Source organism: Narcine bancroftii, chromosome 1, assembly GCF_036971445.1.
Source record: "Narcine bancroftii isolate sNarBan1 chromosome 1, sNarBan1.hap1, whole genome shotgun sequence".
Taxonomy (NCBI): domain Eukaryota; kingdom Metazoa; phylum Chordata; class Chondrichthyes; order Torpediniformes; family Narcinidae; genus Narcine; species Narcine bancroftii.
Genome location: NC_091469.1, coordinates 228626026 through 228647297, shown reverse-complemented (window position 1 = coordinate 228647297; position 21272 = coordinate 228626026). Strand labels below are relative to the sequence as shown.

At 38.1% G+C, this 21272-nt stretch overlaps 1 protein-coding gene across 4 annotated transcripts in view; it reads right to left on the bottom strand.

The window, feature by feature from the left end:
* Positions 1-219: 219 nt before the first annotated feature.
* Positions 220-21272, bottom strand: part of pam (peptidylglycine alpha-amidating monooxygenase) — a 213904-nt gene continuing 192851 nt past the window's right edge. For all 4 annotated transcript variants that reach the window (XM_069892414.1, XM_069892415.1, XM_069892417.1 and 1 more), the window contains 9 exons: positions 16453-16525; positions 14591-14795; positions 12623-12832; positions 9583-9701; positions 9374-9473; positions 2548-2607; positions 2131-2334; positions 1391-1453; positions 220-1090 (listed from right to left, as the gene is read on the bottom strand). In XM_069892414.1, coding sequence (XP_069748515.1) covers positions 906-1090; positions 1391-1453; positions 2131-2334; positions 2548-2607; positions 9374-9473; positions 9583-9701; positions 12623-12832; positions 14591-14795; positions 16453-16525 — 1219 coding nt within the window. In that variant the 3' untranslated portion in view covers positions 220-905. The remainder of the gene's footprint in view (positions 1091-1390; positions 1454-2130; positions 2335-2547; positions 2608-9373; positions 9474-9582; positions 9702-12622; positions 12833-14590; positions 14796-16452; positions 16526-21272) is intronic.

Sequence of the window (21272 nt, the reverse complement as noted above, 5' to 3'; positions counted from 1 at the left end):
GCTGAAGATTATTGATCTCTGACAGTGAGACCTCTGGTGGAAGCTGAGACGAATCAAATCCGTACTTTAGGGTGAAGACGACTCCAAATATTTCAGACTGAAGACTTCAGATGTAATACTGCACCAGACCACTCAAGGTCTTAAGAAAAGTGACAGTATAGTATATGAAAGAAAGTTCAACCTTTAAATTGTGCAAGATGGAGGTAAATGACTCTGGTATAAAATGAGTAATGCTTGTGAAGACTTTATTACACAAATTACATTCAGCGCCTGAAAATAGTGCTCTGACAAAATAACAATTTCCCCTAAAACTGAAGTATTTAACATTTATCACAAATACATCAAAAATGATCTATTTCTGCATATACAGATTAATCCTCTGTATAAACAGTTTTTTTTAGTAAACAAGACAGTTAAAGATATAAACTAGACAAAAAGTAGCAGCATTGCTTCCCTTTTGTTGTACAACTGGATTACAGTAAATTGAGAATGCTTGATAGAGAAGGCACAATATTACACACTGGAAATATCAAACTCAAGTGCCAGACAGGAAGGTATCCAAATGCTACACCTCAAGCAGAAAAAAGTAGCCAACTCATCAACACAGGTTTATAGCTCCAGCAAAATAAGGCAGTAACATTGAAAGAATATTCATTGTGGCTCAAAGCAGTAAATTTTGCTTCAGCATTAACTCCTGGTCCCCAGAATAAAACTGACTTGATTGTTTAAATCTGAGAGCAACAGCAAGATAGGAAACTCTCCACCAATAAATAAAAAGTTACGGGTCGCAAAAACAGATTAATACAACGACTATCAAACACAAATCCTAAATACTTCTGCTTTTCGGGCAACAAAATTAAATTTGATGTATTATCATTGTTAGATCAAACGGGAATCAGTAAATTTCAGGAAGACGATGAGGTGGGAGGGAGTGGTGGTGCAGAACACTCTTCTATTTCTGAATCAGTGCCTTCTTCATCATCTTTTTCTTGATCGCTTCCTTCAGTGCTCAATCTGTCAAAACCTTTCCGACTGTATCCCCTGTGGCTTGCAAAGAAATTCCCCAGGTTCAATCCTCTGCTGTTTTTTCCTGCCAAAAAAGTGCATCTTCAAATTCCTTAGAACATGAAAAATAATTGAATCCACTTTTCTTTGCTTAGATCATTGCCTTGTGATGTACAGAAAATTATTTCAAGTTAAAAAAAAAGGTGTGTATAACCTCTTTTTCTAATAAAGCAGCAGAATTTGCATTGCTGTGGTGTAATGAAACAATCCTTTTCTTTTTTCCCGAGGGTGCATGTTATTAGTACAGCCAAAATTGAGAGAATTGTAAATAACAAAGATTGGAATTTTGCCTGTGATTTTTGCCATTCATTTACAGTTATCTTACCCCCGAGTCTCCCCAGGATTCCTCCTGATGACTGTTTTGACTCCAATTTGCTGTCAGCATCATCTATAAAGGAAAAGCAAGCGTGACAGGCTGCAGGCTCTGAATACAAGTAAAACAGTTGGAGAGTTCACAAAAAGAGACAGAAAATATCTTATTAAATAAAATTTTCAAAAAAAAATCACTGATTTATTTGCTAAACTAGAAGCTAGTTGACTGGGAATGGAAATGATAAGAAATCATAATAGATTTCACAGTGTTCTTGTCAACAAATGGAATTCCAAGTTATTAGCAATGTACCAAGGAAGTATGGTGCATGGATGGGCAAGTTAGACTAAAGGTTTTCCAAGTGAAAACGCAACTCCTGTCTGATTAATTTTGGTCAGATATTATGTTCATTTACAGTGAGAAAATGTGCTTCAACCTCAGGTCTCAATCCTCAAAAACAGCTTTTAATGTTAGCTCTTTTGAGAGAGATTCCTGATTGAATTGACTTTTGGAAGTAAATTGAAAAGGTCAACCCTTGATAATTGAATTATCCCAGATTTTCATTTCTTCTGACTGGACTTAATAAATGCCAACGGTGTTGGCATTACTGCAACACTCAATCTATACAACATCTATTTTATTATTGCCTCCAAATATATCAATGCACTATTATAAATGCAATGTGCCATAATTTATTAGCTATGAGCTATTTTTTTTAGTTCAAAACTACTTGTATCTGAACATTCATTTTGTACCTCCATACATCTTGCCCTTTCGCCAGTGGATGAAGACTCCAATTCCCACTAACATCACTACAGGAATAATGAGCAGTAGTGTAATAATGACAGGAGAAACTGCAGTACTGGATTGTTTGAGAACACTTTTGCTTTTATGTTCCTTCGGCATATCAGGTGATCTAATCTTCCCTTCTATTTCTGCTTTGATGAGTGTTTCAGTTGCTGAAAATAAGAAATATTAATGTGGATTTATTGATATTTGCAAACACTTTAAATTTTACTAGAATAAATACATTTATTAATGTACAGTTCAAAATCTATTTCCATAATGGATATATTTGATCTTAATTTTTTCATACTGAATCATTTAAATTTTTGCTGCAATGCAAGTTTTACACAAGGAGAGATGTTAAAAAAAAGTCAGGAAACGCTTACCATCTATTTCATGCATCTCAATGCCAGGTCCGGCTTTCTTCACTGAGCGGTGCTCAGCTTCTACAAAAACAAATAAAATCTTAGATCTTTTGCTTGGAGTGAAACTTCTGGAAGTAATGGTAAATAATTATTCCTAAAATTATCAGTTGAAAAGTAAAATCCCTACACAAGAACTGGTTTTCCTTTTAAAAATATTTTTATCATGTTTAACAATATAATCCTGCATACAGAGTCTACAAATATAACAAAAAGCATGTTTTTTATATATCACAAATGAATATAAATGTAATTCAAAAAAATCCATCCATAATTGGTGATTTAACATTATTTCTTAAAAATAATTCTGGATAGAAACCAATGGAGTTACATTATACCAACCCTTGGTCAAAACACAGAGTAATATCTGTCTAATGATCTAAGGCAACCATAATTAAACCCATATATAATCAATCGAGAAAACTTAAAAACAATCTAATCTACCCCCTCCCTCTAATCAAGGTTTCTTTGTAGAGAGAAAAAAGTAAAGATATGGATCGAATAGTGACCTTCAGAAACCAGACAGAGAATCGCTGGAGAATCCAAATTACTTAACTCTGCCAATCACGATAGCAATCTATGAATGGGCCCCACATCTTTTCAAATTGAAACTTTCTGTCTATAATGTTGTATCTAATTTTAGGTTGTGTTTTACCTTTTCTTTTTCTAAATTAACACATTATCTGATAATGAGAAATAGGTTGAGAATATGGGCTCAATTTAAGAAATGTTTTGGTTATAACAGTTTTTCTCTTGCTAGTCCTATTATAGATAACCATCTTTTTCTGCCATCTGTATTAGATGCAGGCTTTAAGGAATGGTACAGATTAGGGATCAAAAGTTATAACAATCTTTTTATTCTAGATAACTTTGCCTCTTTTGAACAATTGTCAGCTAAATTTAATCTTTCTAAGAGACATTTCTTTAGATATTTACAAGTTAGGCATTTTGTTCAGTTAGCATTTCATGATTTTCCTCAAATCGCAAATTCAAATATTCTTGATGTATTTTTCAATTTACAGTTTGTTCATGGTGGATTTATGTCATGTATTTATAATGAATGATTGGATTTAAGATCAGACTCAATGGCTGGGATTAAGAATGATTGGGAATGTGATCTCAATATAATATTTTGAGTTTAAGATCAGTATTCTGCTCTTAGTTTGATTAATGATTCTTCATTTGTGCAAGGCATTGTTTATTATAATATAAGGAGGTACATACATGTCCAAACTCAAACAATCTAATTTTTATGCAGATATTGATCCATTATGTGAGAAACGTAAAATTATTGAAACTTCATTGATCCATATGTTTTGGAAGTGTCCCAATTTAGGAAGATTTTGGGAAAACATTTTTCAATCTTTATCAATGATTTTTAAGATCAAAATAGAACCATGCCCTTAATCACCTTGCTTGTTTTTTCTCATGAACCAGATGCACTTGTGTCTGCATCTTAGGAGAAAGTTTTAGCATGTTGATAGCCAGACAAGCAAGTTTAATGAAATGGAAAGATGAATCTTCACCTACTCATGCACAGTGGTTACATGATGTAATATCCTATTTAAACTTGGATAAAATTAGATATACAAGTACTGCTGACATCAGTCAATGTTTTGCATATCTAAATACAGATGAATTAAACAAATTATGACTATTTGTTTTCAACAATAGTGTTGTAAGTACACCATGTCAATCATGATAAAATCTCACATATTCCACTGTATCCCTGCTACCTTGAGAAATGAGTTAAACAAATGTAAAGCAGCAAAACCAAACACAATCTGCTGGAAGAACTCAGCAGATCAGACAGCATCAGTGGAAGAAAAAGAATGGTCAGTATTTTGAGCTGAAACAGTAGTTAAGAAAAGGTAGTCTTCTTTCTTTCTTTGGCTTGGCTTCGCGGACGAAGATTTATGGAGGGGGTAAAAAGTCCACGTCAGCTGCAGACTCGTTTGTGGCTGACAAGTCCGATGCGGGACAGGCAGATACGGTTGCAGCGGATGCAGGGGAAAATTGGTTGGTTGGGGTTGGGTGTTGGGTTTTTCCTCCTTTGTCTTTTGTCAGTGAGGTGGGCTCTGTGGTCTTCTTCAAAGGAGGTTGCTGCCCGCCAAACTGTGAGGCGCCAAGATGCACGGTTTGAGGCGTTATCAGCCCACTGGCGGTGGTCAATGTGGCAGGCACCAAGAGATTTCTTTAGGCAGTCCTTGTACCTTTTCTTTGGTGCACCTCTGTCACGGTGGCCAGTGGAGAGCTCGCCATATAACACGATCTTGGGAAGGCGATGGTCCTCCATTCTGGAGACGTGACCCATCCAGCGCAGATGGATCTTCAGCAGCGTGGACTCGATGCTGTCGACCTCTGCTATCTCGAGTACTTCGACGTTAGGGATGAAAGCGCTCCAATGGATGTTGAGGATGGAGCGGAGACAACGCTGGTGGAAGCGTTCTAGGAGCCGTAGGTGGTGCTGGTAGAGGACCCATGATTCGGAGCCGAACAGGAGTGTGGGTATGACAACGGCTCTGTATACGCTTATCTTTGTGAGGTTTTTCAGTTGGTTGTTTTTCCAGACTTTTTTGTGTAGTCTTCCAAAGGCGCTATTTGCCTTGGCGAGTCTGTTGTCTATCTCATTGTCGATCCTTGCATCTGATGAAATGGTGCAGCCGAGATAGGTAAACTGGTTGACCGTTTTGAGTTTTGTGTGCCCGATGGAGATGTGGGGGGGCTGGTAGTCATGGTGGGGAGCTGGCTGATGGAGGACCTCAGTTAAGAAAAGGTAGTACTGAAGCAGTATTAAGCGTATGTGTCAATTTAGAAAAGGAAGGGGGGTGCGGCAAGATGGTGTATGAAAAAGACGTGTGGAGACACTTCTTCACAACTGAATTAATTAATGCCCGATTTATAAAGTCCTGAAGAAGTTTTTAAAAGTTGTAGGAAGTGGATTAAACTCTGATTGTAGTAACAATGAAGAAAACAAAAGGAGAACTAGTGAGAAAACTGACTTATAAACACGCAGAAAGTGCTGAAGAACTTTGGCCTACCTTCCAGAAGGAGCTTCAGGAGTCGACTTCAGCAGTCCACAAGCAACAAAGGACTGTACTCGGAAAGTTGAATATAACGCCTGCGCCTATCTTGCATCCTGAAACGCAAGATGGCGCCGACATCTCAAGTCCTTCCACGGAGAAGGGGTTGCGCGGTCGCAAGGTTCGGCACACGTCTGAGGTGACCGAGGGGCATGGTGATGTGCCCGGAGAAGAGCATGATCGCTTGTGTGTGGTCGGTGGTTCGGCTGCGTGCAGTGATGTGTCTGAAGACACTCGATTGCGCACAGCAGGCGTACTGAGCATGTGCACCCTGCTCAATCGGGTCCGGGCGGTGGGGGGGGGTGGCTCGACCTCTGAGGTCAGCCCTGCATGGGGTGGGGTCCAGATCCGCAGCCAGGCAGCCCAATCAGTAACAGCGGCAGGTGAAGAAGAAGAGGAAAGTGCTGCCTTACTGGATGAAGAAGAAGAAGCAATAATTATGGAAGCAGTCAGAATTATGGAAGGTAGGCCTCAAGTTTTAAAGACTACTTCTCCTCAAGCTTTAAAAACTACTTCTGCTGAAATTGAAGCTGTCAATCCTATATTAGAAGACAATGCTAAACAAATGGAAAATATGGCTTTTCAAATGAATCAAGGTTTTGCAGGTATCAATGATCAATTTGATGACATGAAAGGGAAAATGAATAATATATGTGAAGAAATTTCAACTGTAAAAACGTATCTTAATAAATGTCTGAAAGCAGTTGACATTGTACAGGATAAATTTTAAAAAATTGAAGCTTTTATTGACTGTAAAGATCAGGTGGATCAGTACAGAGAAAGAGTGGACCATATTGAAGATACTTTTACTGGTTGGAAAATTCAGAAAAGGGATTTGCTGAAGAGTCTAATGTACATCAATTTATATATAAATGGAGTCCCCATCTTCTACAAAATTATAAGTTACCAGTATTGAGACATTTGTTGGAGATTTGGTATAAAAGAGATCAAATTATAGGAACTAAAGGTAAAATTTCAGCTAAGACTCCATTATATCAGAATAAAATAATTCCTTTTTCAGTGAATAATTACTATTTGAAAACTTGGGACCTGAAGGGTATTAAACTTGTGAAAGATTGTTTTGAGGCGGGTAGGTTTCTTTCTTTTACTAGACTAAAGCAAAAATTTGGGATATTGCCAAATTCTTTATTTGCATGTTATCGAGTGCATGCTTTATTAATGGATAATTTTGGATGTGATTTGACATTACCTAAACAAAGTAAATTTGAAATTTTAATTGTTTATGGTGTAAAATATGGGTTTATTTCTGAAATGTATGCTTTGTTACAAGAGAAGATGATTAAGCCAGATTTATATAAAACGAAGAGTAAATGAGAGAAGGATTTATCTATTTTAATATATATATATATTTATTTATATGAACATATATATATATATATATATATATATATATATATCTTTGGCTTGGCTTTGCGGACGAAGATTTATGGAGGGGGTAAAAGTCCACGTCAGCTGCAGGCTCGTTTGTGGCTGACAAGTCCGATGCGGGACAGGCAGGCACGGTTGCAGCGGCTGCAGGGGAAAATTGGTTGGTTGGGGTTGGGTGTTGGGTTTTTCCTCCTTTGCCTTTTGTCAGTGAGGTGGGCTCTGAGGTCTTCTTCAAAGGAGGTTGCTGCCCGCCAAACTGTGAGGCGCCAAGATGCACAGTTTGAGGCGATATCAGCCCACTGGCGGTGGTCAATGTGGCAGGCACCAAGAGATATATATATATATATATATATATATATATATAGTGTAACTAAAGTGATTAAGGTGAAATATAGTTTAGTCAATTATAATTTCTTGCATCATTTGTATTTAACCCTGAGAAGTTAAAAAGATATGGCTTTAGTTTTTCAGATTTGTGCTTTCGTTGTGTACTTTTCTACATTCAGTTTGGACCTGTGAAAAAGTTAAACCTTTTTGGGAAAGAATTATAGAGTTTTTGGAAGATTTATTCAAATTCAAATTAACACTTGATCCATTACTTTTTTTAATGGGTTATACTACAACCTTAACAATGAGTTTAAGATTGGACAAATTTCAAATTGCATTTATTTGCCTGGTTTTGGCTGTAGCCAGGAAATGTATTGCAATCACATGGAAGAATGATATTGAACTGAATATACATGGATAGCAAAATGGGTGAGATCTTGTATTTATTTAGAAAAGATAACATATAATTTACATAATAATTATTCCTTTTTTTATTAAAATGAGGACTCCATATTTGAAATGTATGAGTTTGGATAAATCTTAAGAGCCTTTTTTTTAATGTTAAGGGTTTGGCACTCGGCAGCAATGGATAATTAACCAATAAATGTTTTTGGCTCTTTTCGTAGAGGCAGTTAGGGGTGGGATGTAGGGGGAAGGATGGGAGTAGTGGGGGAATATTATGTATTTTGTAGAGTTTTAGTTTTATTTTCTATCTGTATTTTATATCTTATAAATAAAGTTTTAAAAGAAAAATTAGTAAAGGAAAAGGGTAAAACAGAAACTAAAATTGGGTTAGGGTGGGAGGGGTGAAGCTGGACCCCCACACAGAATCAACCAACTGGGCAGAGGTGGAATATGACAGACAGAGGGAAAAGAGCAGCAGGTTGAAAAAAAGGCAGAAAAACAAATGGTTCAGAGGGAGAAAGATGAGTCATTCAGTGGAGGAGTGGGTGATGAGGCTGGAAGCAGAGATAAAGACAAACCTGATGGAACTGGGGGTGGGGGAGGACAGAGCAGAAGAATACAAAATTTATTAAATAATGTATTTGGGAAAAAGATGTTTTGCGAACAATTTTGTGCATGAACTTGGAGTTGGTGATAACAGAGAGCAATGGTGTTCACAGTTACAGGTCTCTGGCACCATATTCACAATCACTACAAACCAAAAGAACCAGATGGTGAGTACATATCCTGGACACCAACCTACCAAAAACACATATACCCAGTGAAAGTGATTTGAAAATTTCCATCAAACAAGAATGTATTCTTGTTATGTCACTCTTCCTCTATCATATAGATATATATGCTCATCCAGACGTACACTTGTGAAACAATCAATTATTCCTCGCATAAATACCAAGATCATTTTCCAGACCACTTGTGTTTAGTGACTCTCGACAATTCTGCCGTAGAGCCGGTCTTTGATTACACAGTTGCATCTTGTGATTTTTTTTAAAAAAATGATCAATGCTTGCAACTATCAGATGTTCAATGGAAGCAGTTTTGAGATTGGTTCTTGCTTATAACAATGAATATGCACCACTGACCATGTCTCACTTCATCCTAATTTTTCGCTCATAGTTTTAATCATATGTAGTTGGAAGCTATATTCTCATATCATCAAATTTCACATCACAACAGAAATCGAGTTTTGAAGTGTCACAGGCTTTTCGGCTCAAGTGTCCTGCTCTGTGTATTGCCGCTGGAGCAAGTGCAATGTCATAGAGAAAACTATTCAATGGGACAAAAGTCACATGGATATAGTTATTCTGGCACTCCAACCCAGACAAAGTTTAAGGCATAACTTTCCATAACTCACAGCTGAAAGGCATCATGAACCACATGATGGTTCTCTGTTGGTAAGTTACCAAACAAAAGAGTAATTTACAATATATGCATCACTTTTCAAAAATAATGACAATTACACATATACTGCCACACTGCAGGAGTATTTACACACACTGAACACAACGGCTCGATTGAAAGCTTACTTTCTGCAGGCAAAAACTTCCATACTGTGCGCGCTTCGATATCCCCAGCATAAATGGTCTTATCATCTCCTGCAACTATATCATGTGGCATCAGGAATTTCTGAAGAAAATAAATCATAAGTTGAGTGTTAAAGCCAAAATATACTTTAAAAATATACAGCATCTTTTTTTCCAATCTACAACACATTTCCAGTTTCCTTTACTTCTACCTGTTTCGTTGGTTTGAAGGTATGGAGTAATTCTCCAGTTGTAAAATTCAGAACAAATCCTTGCACTGGCACACCTTTGCCAACAAAAGCTTCTCCATTTACCACATATAACTGGCCACCTAAAATAAAAAGTAATGGATTTAAATAAATCAATAACCTATTAAAGAATGAATGTTTCTGACAGAAATTCATATTCCTTAAATTTGGTTCTAATTTTGCCAAAAATCTTTTCCAGCCTCTCAACTTTAACAAAGTTTAAAAGCATTAAATCTTGAAATCTGATTCAGAAACAGAACGGTAAGTTTTCAACTAAATAGCCCGATTTCCTTTTAAGGCAAATATGGTCAAGCATTCACGACTCCGCTTTATTTCTTTCCGCAGATGAAAAATGTTGGCAGGGTCCTTGGACTGAGGTGCAAGTTGTGGTTGGTAAGAGAGATGGAATTTGCACTGACGATGTTTGGGATAATTGGTTCCCTTTAAGTTCAGTTAGGGTTTAAGTGGATGTGCTAGTATTAATGATAATGAGTTTATTGTCATACACATTATCAAACAATGCCCGAAATTCTTACATGCTGCAGCTGAACAGGTAAAGTCCAAAAATCTGGATGCCAGAATTCTCAAAAACTCTCAGTTTTTGTCTGCATGCGTAGGTGTGTGCATAAGTGCTACAGATGCACAGCAGCAATAAACAGAAATGTAAATAAAAATATTTATTTGTTTTCTTTGTACTTTGTAATTTACGTGAAAAGTGTTTCATTAATAAACCATCAAAAATTACCTGCTTATTCTCCTTAAATTTGAATTTTAATAGTACTGCCCGAGAATATGGAAAAACTAGAGCAATATAGACTTTAGGATATTTACTGTACTTGTAAAGAAAAACTGCAACAGTAATCGAGTTGAATTAAATTAAAAGAGATAATAAATAGTCACAGTCATCCTAGTGCAAAAATCTGACTTGCTATTGTGCAGTCAGTCCTTTTGTGTGGTTGAGCAGTCTATGATTAGTGAATCGATGGCAGGTTGAAGAGTCTGATAGCTGTTGAAAACAAACTGTTCTAGATCCTAGAGGCACTGGTCTTCAGGATTATATACCTTCCACCTGAAGGCAGCAGTGAGAAGAGTTGTTAAAAGTTGAGAGGCTGGAAAAGGTATTTGGCAAAATTAGAACCAAAGGATGACAGGGCTATGAAGTAGAATGCTTAGAAACAATCAGTGGTAGCAGATATTCATAAAAAGGAAAGACAGGGACCTGGCATAATTTAAAGCAGTGGTTTTCAAACTTTTTCTTTCCACTCACATATCACTTTAAGTAATCCCTATGCCATAGGTGCTCCGTGATTAGTAGGGGATTACTAAAGGTAGTATGTGGGTGAAAAGGAAAAGTTTGAAAACCACTGTTTTAATCGTACCTATTTGACTCGTTATGTGCACAGTTTCATAACTCCAAAGGAAATGGCCCAATGACAATTTTTCAGTAACGATTGGGTCTAGAGCAGTGATTCTCAACCTTCCCTTCCCATTCACATACCACCTTAAGCAATCCCTTACTAATCACAGAGCACTGGTGGCACAGGGATCACTTAAAGTGGGATGTGAATGGGAAGACAAAGGTTGAAAACCATTGATTTAAAGGCTTTGTTGATTTCTCTGTCGCCATCTCAGGAGACAAACTTTCTACAGACATTTTCTACAAATGCACCAACTCCCACAACTACAACTCTTCGTACCCTGTTTCCCTCTCTCATTTCTTCTGTCACCATCGCATATGGTCCCAAGATGAAGTCTTCCATTCCCGATCATCCCACATGTCCTCCTTCTTCAAAGAAACATGGTTTCCCCTCTATCACCAACAACTCAGCCCTTACTCATATCTCCTCCATTTCTCACACATTGCTCTGGCCCTTTGGCCCCTGGATATAACAAGGGCAGGATTCCCCTTGCCCTCACCTCCCACCCCTCCAGCCTCTGCATCCAGATTCTGTCATCTACAACATGATTCATCCACCAGACACATTTTCTGACCTCCTCCTCTCCCTGTATTCGACAGAGACTGCTCCCTCCGTGTCTCCCCTGTCCACTCCTCCCTTCCCACAGTCTCCTTCTTGGTACGTACTCCTATGACTGCAGGAAGAGTTACACGTGCCCACACCTCCTCCCTCACCACCATTCAGAGCCCATACAGTCCTTCGAAATGAAGCATCTACTGCATCCCATTGTGGCCTTTTCTATATCAAAGAGATTGGGTGCAGACCATGAAATCAGTTCGCTGATTACCTTCCCTTTGTCCACAGCAATGAAGGGATCTCCCCGTGGCCCATCATTTCAATTCTACACTCCACTCCTGTGCCAACACGTCTGTCCACGGCTTCATGCACTACCAAACTAAGCCCACCCGAAATTGGAGGAGCAATACCTAATATTCTGTCTGGGCCCTTGGCAACTGCTTCTATTAGGCTACTCCCCTGTCTCCCTCTCTTCCTCATCCTTCTGTTTCCTCTAGCTTTTCACCCTTCGCTCTCCATTCAGAGACCTATCCCCTTCCTCTAACACTTCTCAGCTTTTCTCTCCCACCTATATCCTCCAATGACCTCTTCCCCGTGGGCCTGTGCTCCTCTCCCCCTCCGGTTTTCTTCAGATGTTTGACTGCTTTTTGCTCACATCTCGATGAAGGCCTGAAATGTTGATTATGTACCTTTACCTTTGCTGCATAAAGAATGTTGCACAACTTGCAGTTATTCCAGCATTTTTCGTGTAAACTACAATCACAGTGTCTGCAGACTTTCCTGTTTAATACTATTTTTAATCAGAATGCTTTCAAGTCATGACCTTTGATCCAATGAACTGTTATATTCCAAAAGCTATTGTCTTGTAGGTTTTTGAGATTGTATTTACCTACTATATATTGCCTTTATTGTGCTAAAGGGAGCAGGTTTATTGATTAACTGAATGTTAAATGCTTTCACGGATTTGCATCCATTGAAGAATCTTGCAGAAGATAAAAGCATGCTTACATAGAAACAAACTCCAGTATTACCATTGTCGGATGTGTAGGATACTGCAAACAGTCGCTCTCCAAATTCAGGATGCTGAATCTCCCGAAGAAATTCCCCAGAATGCGCTACAAAACACTGGATTCGCCCATTCTCTCTATCAGCGACACAGAGTTGGCCCAATACAGGCACAAAAGCCAAACTATGTGGAATGAAGAATTGACTTGGTTTAGGTACCTCTGATGGTGAGCTTTCTGCAAGATAAAAAGAATCATGTTCCACGCTTTCAAAATGAATGTAACATTAAAAAATGTCTGAATAAAGTTGACAGATTTAAACCTGTAATATTGTATTGCAGTTCCACAACAATGAGAATGTCTCAAATTACAACAGCTGCATTCACTCAAACTCCTGACCTACAACTCGCTGTCGATCATTGAGAAAAGGAACATCTCCAAAATTCACAAACAAAATAGTTTATCATCCATCATTACATACTAACTATTGGATAGTCCAAACAATGATTTGGTCACAATACATACTGCTGGAATTCATTGTGATTTAGTGTTTGAGAAATAAATAACCAAAACCAGGTAATAAAGTCATCTCAAGTCTTAGCAGGTTGCAGGTCATCCCTATGACACAATAATCAGATCTGCATTTTGCCATTGCTGCAATTTCAACTCAATGATGGGATCAAGTTATTTACCCACAGAATCACGGGATAAGGTCACAACATTTGACGATCATGGGTTATTCTATCTGATAGCTAGAGAGATGAGTTTATTTTAAAATGTCAAAAAGCTGTCAGAGGAATAAGCCAAAAATCTTTCAAGGTTTCTGAAACAACCAGCCAATTTAATCAATTCCAAACGGAACGCTTTCTTGTATGTAATATGTCTATGACCAATCAGCTGTGTGAGGCTGAGAACAACCAGGATTCGTAGTCCAGAAACAAAAAACTGATGGCAAACATCTCGACTCGGATTATCTTCTTTCTGTGTAGAAGAGTGAGGAGATGGTGTCTGCCTTCACCTAACTTTTCTGGTTTCTGTTCCATTTTGACATGTATTGGGAGATGAAAATTCACCAGAGAAATTTTAATCAGAGGTTGCACGAAATGGGGATTGGTGAGAGATTTAAAAAAATCTAAATCTCATCTGCCAGTCTCCTACTCTACTGAATCTGTATTCGTCTGTGCTTTATGGAAGATGGTTGGCTCCAATTGAACAGGATTTTTAGTATTAATTTCTGCAAGCTGAGAAGTCCAGTAGGGAAGACTAAACAGGCATGACCATGAGGCAATGGTGTTTCAATGTACTGCTTGTGAACAGAAAGAGCAGCAGTCTTCTCTTCTGGCCCAAGATGCTGTGCTCTCAATCTCCAAGTCAATCAGGCCAGCAGTGACAGGAAAATTGCTAAAAAATATATTAGGAAGCCTTCCAGCTGTTGATTTCAGTGGTAATTGTCTGGAAATACTCCTCCAGTCCCTTCGCTCCAATTCATCTCCATTTTCTTCCTTCTCTCAAGTAAATATTGGAACAGCAGTGATTAGTCTTACCATGTTTGAAAACGAGGAGTTTAATTGTGTAGAAGATATTGGCAAACTTGCACTATATTCTAGTAAATCTCACCTATCATTTTGACCAGAGTCATAAGGGTTCGAGTCTCTCAATACTAAATATTATTGTCAGGTACAGCCCAAGGTGTGATCTAAAAAGCAGTAATTCCAAAATGTTGGTAACTATTAGTTACTAAAATCAAAACCGAATATTCACTTTCCATCCTGGTAAATCGTGAAACCAAATATGGAAAGTTGAGTTATACATGACAAATATCAAGACCATGATATGACCTCCTCCAGTCCCACACGGGACATTTCAGCTAACCTCTTCATTCTCATTCACCCCATCAACAGAAAAAAGCTGCCCCTTCAATGTATTTTAAATGCTTTACCAAACCCACATTTTGGCATTTAAAAAGAGTGACAAAGTTCTTGAGAAACACAGTACCTTCTCCCCATTGCATAATGAACTTCCCTTCTGGAGAAAACTGAATAATCCTGCTGTTGCAGTAGCCATCAGACACATAAAAATGTCCATTAACTGGATCAACTGCCACATCAGTGGGTTTGCAGAAATGACTGCTGTCACTTCCTGGCTGAAAGGCTTGCCCAAGAACCAACAAGCTGTCGCCGTTGCTTCCCAACTTGTAAACCTAAGTCGGAGACAGAAATAATAATAACACAATCGTGACCGTAACCATTTTGCAAAGCAAAAGTACAGCACTTGATTTCAATTATCAACTTAAAAGAAGTCTAGGCTTCGAAATTGAAGGGCAGACAATCACTGGAGCAAAAGGTGTTGTGGGCCTACTGACATAGACTAAATACCACCTTGAGCTCATGGGCTTGAGAAAAAGGGCAAGGACAGTAATGATAATGACTTCATTGTCATTTACAATGTAAATAACACCCAAACTTACTGCAGCTGAACAGATTTTCATAAAGGAAAACTACAATAGTAAACTAATGCAATTAAATAAAGAGACAATAAATACATCAGACAAGCATTCAAAGTAACCTGAGTGCAAAAAAAAGGAACTGTCCTTTTGTGGTGTCAAAACAGTCCATAATTAATGTAACAAGGGGACATTCAAGACCCTGATAGCTGCTCGAAAGAAACCTTGAACATAGAGGTGCTGCTTTTCAGGTTTCTGCACCTTCTGCCTAAAGGTAGCAACAAGAAGAGGTTGTGACCAGGGTGATGGGGTCCTTTATGATGTTGGATGCCTTCCTGAAGCATTTAATTTCTGCAATTCCAACTGAATGTTGTCCTACAAGGGTTAGTTCCTCTAAGATAACTTGGTTTAATTCTTAATTCCCCTCCCCCCAAAAAAACTAAATGAAGCTCTGCATGGACAACCGTGTAATTTACTTAGTGCCTGACATTAATCCAACTCGACGTGACTCAGCTATTATACACTGAATGTTAGCAAGAGGAAGTCAGGAAAACATGAACCAGTCCTCATCGAGGGCTCAAGTGGAGAAGGTTAAGAACTTCAAATTCCTGGGTGAAAACATCTCCAACGATCTGTCCTGGAGCTTCCATGCCAATGCAATCATGAAAAAGGCTTGCCAGCAGCTATACTTTGTGAGGTGTTTGAAGAGATTTAGAATGTTACCAAAGACTCTCAAACACTTCTACAGGTGTACTGTGGAGAGCATGCTGGCTGGTGACATCACTGTCTGGTACAGAGATGCCAACACTCAGGAAAAGAAAAAACTCCAGAGGTTTGTTAACCCAGCCTGTGACATCACAGGCACTGGACTTCACTCCATTGAGGACATCTACAAGAGGCGGTGTCTTAAGAAAGCAGCCTCTATCCTCAAGGATCCCTACCACCCAGGCTATGCCTCCTTCACTCTGCTACCATCAGGAAAAAGGTACAGGAGCCTAAAGACAAGCACTTAGTTGCACAAGGACAGGTTCTTCCCCTCTGTCATCAGATTCCTGAATAATCAATGAACCAAAGACACTGCTTACTTTAACTATTTATTTATTTTTGTAAGGTGGTTTATATGAATATTTTCCCTGCGATTTTGCCGCAAAACAACAAATTTCATGACTTGTTCGTGACAATAAATTCTGATATTCTGAAGATTCTAATTCTACAGTTGAAAATGAGTTAGTTTTTAAAAAAGAAAATCACCTGAGATAGCTGTTTCTAGATCTGGTTCAAATATTACTTGCCTCTTTCTTGTATGCCTCAAAAGTGACATAAAATGTCTGGTATATGTGTAATTATTTTAACTGCATTTCTTCAAAAAGATCATGAAATCTAAATTGTAATTTTAACAAGCCTTTGCACCAACCTGATGAAGTGCTACATCAGTTACCCAGAAGTTGTCATCTTTGTCTGTGGTTATACCATGTGGGAGATAGAAACTGTAATGCAAAGTGCAGATTGTCAGCTTGACCAATTTCAATAACAAATGTAACAAACACATTTGGAAGCAATCCAGCATCATTGTTACCTCAACTGCAACCAGAAGACAGGTTAGTGGAGTGACAACTGGATCAAACTTCAACAATTTTCATGAAACACAACTTTTTCTTTCTTTGGCTTGGCTTCGCGGACGAAGATTTATGGAGGGGGTAAAAAGTCCACGTCAGCTGCAGGCTCGTTTGTGGCTGACCAGTCCGATGCGGGACAGGCAGACACGATTGCAGCGGTTGCAAGGGAAAATTGGTTGGTTGGGGTTGGGTGTTGGGTTTTTCCTCCTTTGCCTTTTGTCAGTGAGGTGGGCTCTGCGGTCTTCTTCAAAGGAGGTTGCTGCCCGCCAAACTGTGAGGCGCCAAGATGCACGGTTTGAGGCGTTATCAGCCCACTGGCGGTGGTCAATGTGGCAGGCACCAAGAGATTTCTTTAGGCAGTCCTTGTACCTTTTCTTTGGTGCACCTCTGTCACGGTGGCCAGTGGAGAGCTCGCCATATAATACGATCTTGGGAAGGCGATGGTCCTCCATTCTGGAGACGTGACCCATCCAGCGCAGCTGGATCTTCAGCAGCGTGGACTCGATCCACAACTAGTGGATGATCAACAGACCGCAGTTTTCTTTTTCTCTAACCGCAAAGCTCTCTGCTGTCACATGGTTAAATACAGGAGTAAGTAGAGAACCTAGTAAATCTAGTTGTTAAGTGTTAATATTTTTGTGATTTGATTTGTGCTGATTCAAATATTGATAAATATTTGTATTAATCAAGGAAGTTTAATAAGGAGAATGTTCATCCATAGCCATCACATTTATTAAACACAACAACTTTTAAATTTGAATCTGAAGTAAATTCTGCAAAGTTTGGACACTGAAAAATGTCAGAAGACAAGAATTATTTTCCCTTGCCCAAATCTTAAAAAGACAACAGAGGTATGGAGAGACATCAAACCTTCACCTTGAGAACTTGGACAGGTACTGATGTGCTATTTAATAATAGGCCTATCTAGATTAGTGTGATCTTGTCCACATTCATAAATAGTAAGTGAAATAAAAGTATGTTTGGTAATATTATGGGTAACGTCTCATGTACTATATCTGGCACCTCCAAAGTCTGAAAGATGCTGGATATCGGAGCTTTTACTACAATGCGTTTTCAACAATTAATGACTCAAGGTAGAAATGTTTCATCAGCTTCATTGGGATAAATATCACAACACTGAACCCAGATACAGGGCCCAAGAGATGTGGCACTTGTTTACCTTAACATTCTGCAAGCCCAATGGGACATTTTTCCATTTTGGCCTCCAAACACGCTTTCAGGTCACAGATGCTACCTGCCCAACACATTTTTGCCACCCAAAGCAAAATCATTGCATAATGAAACATTTCGATTGGCGCCAGCCTATCTTGTAACTCACATACATGCATATTACTTGTTCAGTAAATTTGTAAATAATATTTCGCAGAATTATATTATGGGAGAGCCAAGAATGGAAAGCATTCTTTGCTATGACCTGGATCAGATTTTAAATTGTGCCTGAATAAATGTAGAGTAGAAAATTTATTAAAGTTTGTTTAATGATTAGAATTGTTTGAAAGGATTTGATTCATACTATTTAAAGCTTCCATCTGGGTCAAGCAGGTTTGGGTGGATTTAGGTACAAAAGTACCTGCTTGGGTTGGATCAGCAACCGCTTTGTTTCAGAGTTACAGTTCCATGTGTGCAGTAAATATACTGCAAACGTCTCAAAAGGGATCAAAATGTGTTTGCCATTGTGACTAATTCCCCTGTGTTTAAAGGACATGTGGCACAGTAGAACATGGTTATAGAACAGTATTTAAGAATGGTCGTAGAACAAATTAAGAATCCAAAATCTTGGATTAACAAATCAAAAATTTAAATTCAAATCCCACGTGCCATCTTTTGGATTTACACATCTTTCAGTCTACTAATACAATCAAGTCAAGAAATCAAGACTTCATACTTGAGGAAATCTTCTACTTGCCTCATCTGGTCCATGTGCTTCTCTGGACCAACAGCATGATGGATTTGTAAATGTCTGCTTGAAATGGGTCAGTAAGTAACTCAGTTGTACCACTGAGACAAAAAAAATCAGATGGTTCTCCAGACGTCAATAAAGGCAACCAAATTTGGCCAGCCCCACTCCCAGACTAGTCAAGGTTGAAGAGGATTTTTCCTCACAAAAATTGGGGGACCTGACCCAGGGACTCTCAAACAACAGCCAGCCTCACTAAATCACAACATAAACTCACCATGCCATGATACTTCCATCACAATCCATATCAGCAGAAAAGACTCACAAAAAATGGAACCATAGTGGGATACAAAGTCAGAAGGTATTACCACAAAAATTCTCAATATCATCTCCAAAAACCATGAAGTCTCAGGGCTTCAGGTCAAAGGTGAGAAAAGAAACTTCATCTTGAAGACCATCTATTGTTCTTCCTCAGCTGATGAGTTAGTGTTCTTTGAGATTGAACAACAGTGAAAGGAATGACAACAGAGGCTTGATGAGGAGTTCCAGCCCAAAATGTTGACGTCTTTCTCTTCCACTCATGCTGCTTGACTTGCTTAGTTCCTTGAGCAGGTTGTGTTTTGCTCCAAATTCCAGCATCTGCAGTCTACTGAGTGTCTCCAGGGCACAGAGTGTACTCTGGGTGTGGACTTTAATATCAATCACCAAGAGAAGCAAAAGAACACAAGCCAAACATAAGAGCATATATAGGCTATGATTTTTTGCTTTTTGTATCCAATCCAGATGTATCATTACCAAACATATCAGCTTTTACTTTATCATATTGGTTGGTGTTCTGGATAAAAATTGAATCTGCATAAAAGTGAACCATTACCATTAAATGGTTCTATTTCAAATATTTCCATTTCCCTTTTAAGATTGTGAAGGATCAATTTACTTATCTTGGTATTACAATTACTAGGAGACATAAATATCTTTTTAAAGAAAATCTTTCTGTTTTATTGAATCAGGTTAAATTATTGTTTTCGAGATGGTCACCTTTATCTATCTCCATATCAATCCCATCAAAATAAATATTTCACCAAAAGTTTTTGAATCTCTTCCAATCAATACCAATTTTCAGTTCCCAATCCTTTTTTGACTCACTTGATTCAATTATATTTTCCTACATATGGCAAGGAAAACACCCTCGTTTAAATAAAGCTCACCTCCAAAAAGCTAAAAGGAGCGGTGGGCTGGTGTATCCTAATTTTAGATTTTATTATTGGGCAGTCACCAAACATAAGTTGCTTCTTTTGTGACATTTTGAGAAATCTGAGCACCATCCTTCATGGGTAGAAATGGAACTAAACTTTACTGAAAGTACCTCCATGCTGGCAATTCTTGGGTCTTCGTTATCCTCTTCCTGAAACAAACTGACCGATAATCTGATAATTAGACATAGTTTGAGAACATGGGCACAGTTTAGAAGGTGCTTTGGATTTCAGTGTTTTACTCTTGCCAGCCCTATTACACCTAATCATCTTTTTCAATTTTCTTGGTTAGATACTACTTTTAAGGACTGGCACAAATTGCATATTCAATGCTTTAAAGACCTTTTTTATTCAAAACAATTTTGCTTCCTTTGAATGATTGGTGGTAAAATTTAACTTACCAAACACTTTTTTTTTAAGATACTTACAAATCAGACATTTTGTTCAATTAAAGATCCCTGATTTTCCACAAATCCCTGAAGCAAACATCCTTGATTTACTTTTTGATTTAACACTTTCCCCATAAGGTTTTAATATCTATTATTTGTAATAACTTGCTGGATTTAAGAAGAGCCCTCACTCATTAAGATCAAGAAGAAATGGGAGCAGGATTTGAATGTTTGGATGTTGTTTGGGGCTCTATATGTAATTTGATTAATACTGCCTCCTTTTGTGAACGACACTGTTTGTTGCAATTTAAAGTGGTCCAAAGTTAAACTATCTCGTTTTTATTGAGATAAAAATCCTCTATGTGATAAATACAAAATTGCTGATGCTTCTTTGATCCACGTATTCTGGACTTGCCCTAGTTTAGAAAATAATTGGAAAGATATTTTTCAGAAATTATCGGTGATTTTCAAGTTCAAATTAGAACTTTGCCCTTTAATTGCTCTATTTGGATCATTTCAAGATTATGACGTTTTACTGACTCCAGCTCAAAACCAAACTTTATCCTTTAATTCATTGATAGCCAGATGTGCAATTATGATTAAATAAAGACAGCACTACACCAACACACACACACACACACAATGGTTAAATGATATAATGTCTTATCTAAGTTTATAAAAAAAATTAGATTTGCTATTAAAGATTCAAAAATACACTTTCAAAAGACATGGGGCCCATTTGGACTATTATCACAATCTCAAGAGTTAGGGTAGTCAAAGTGCTTTGATGCTGCGCTGTCGAGCTCCAGGTGGATGCCACTTGATTTCCACGTATCATTTCCTAACCTTGCTTAGTGGTCAGGGGGTTTTGAGCTATACGGGGTCTTTTTTTTAAGTTAGTTTGTTTCCTTTTTTAAATTGGATAACACTGTGGCGGTGTGAGCAGTGGAAGAAACACAGCCACCATGTTGAGGGTCGTAAACGACTGTTTTTATTCAAATTCAGCGCACCCCTTTAAGGGCAACATGAGCTCAGTCACCTGGTGCATTGTGATGTCA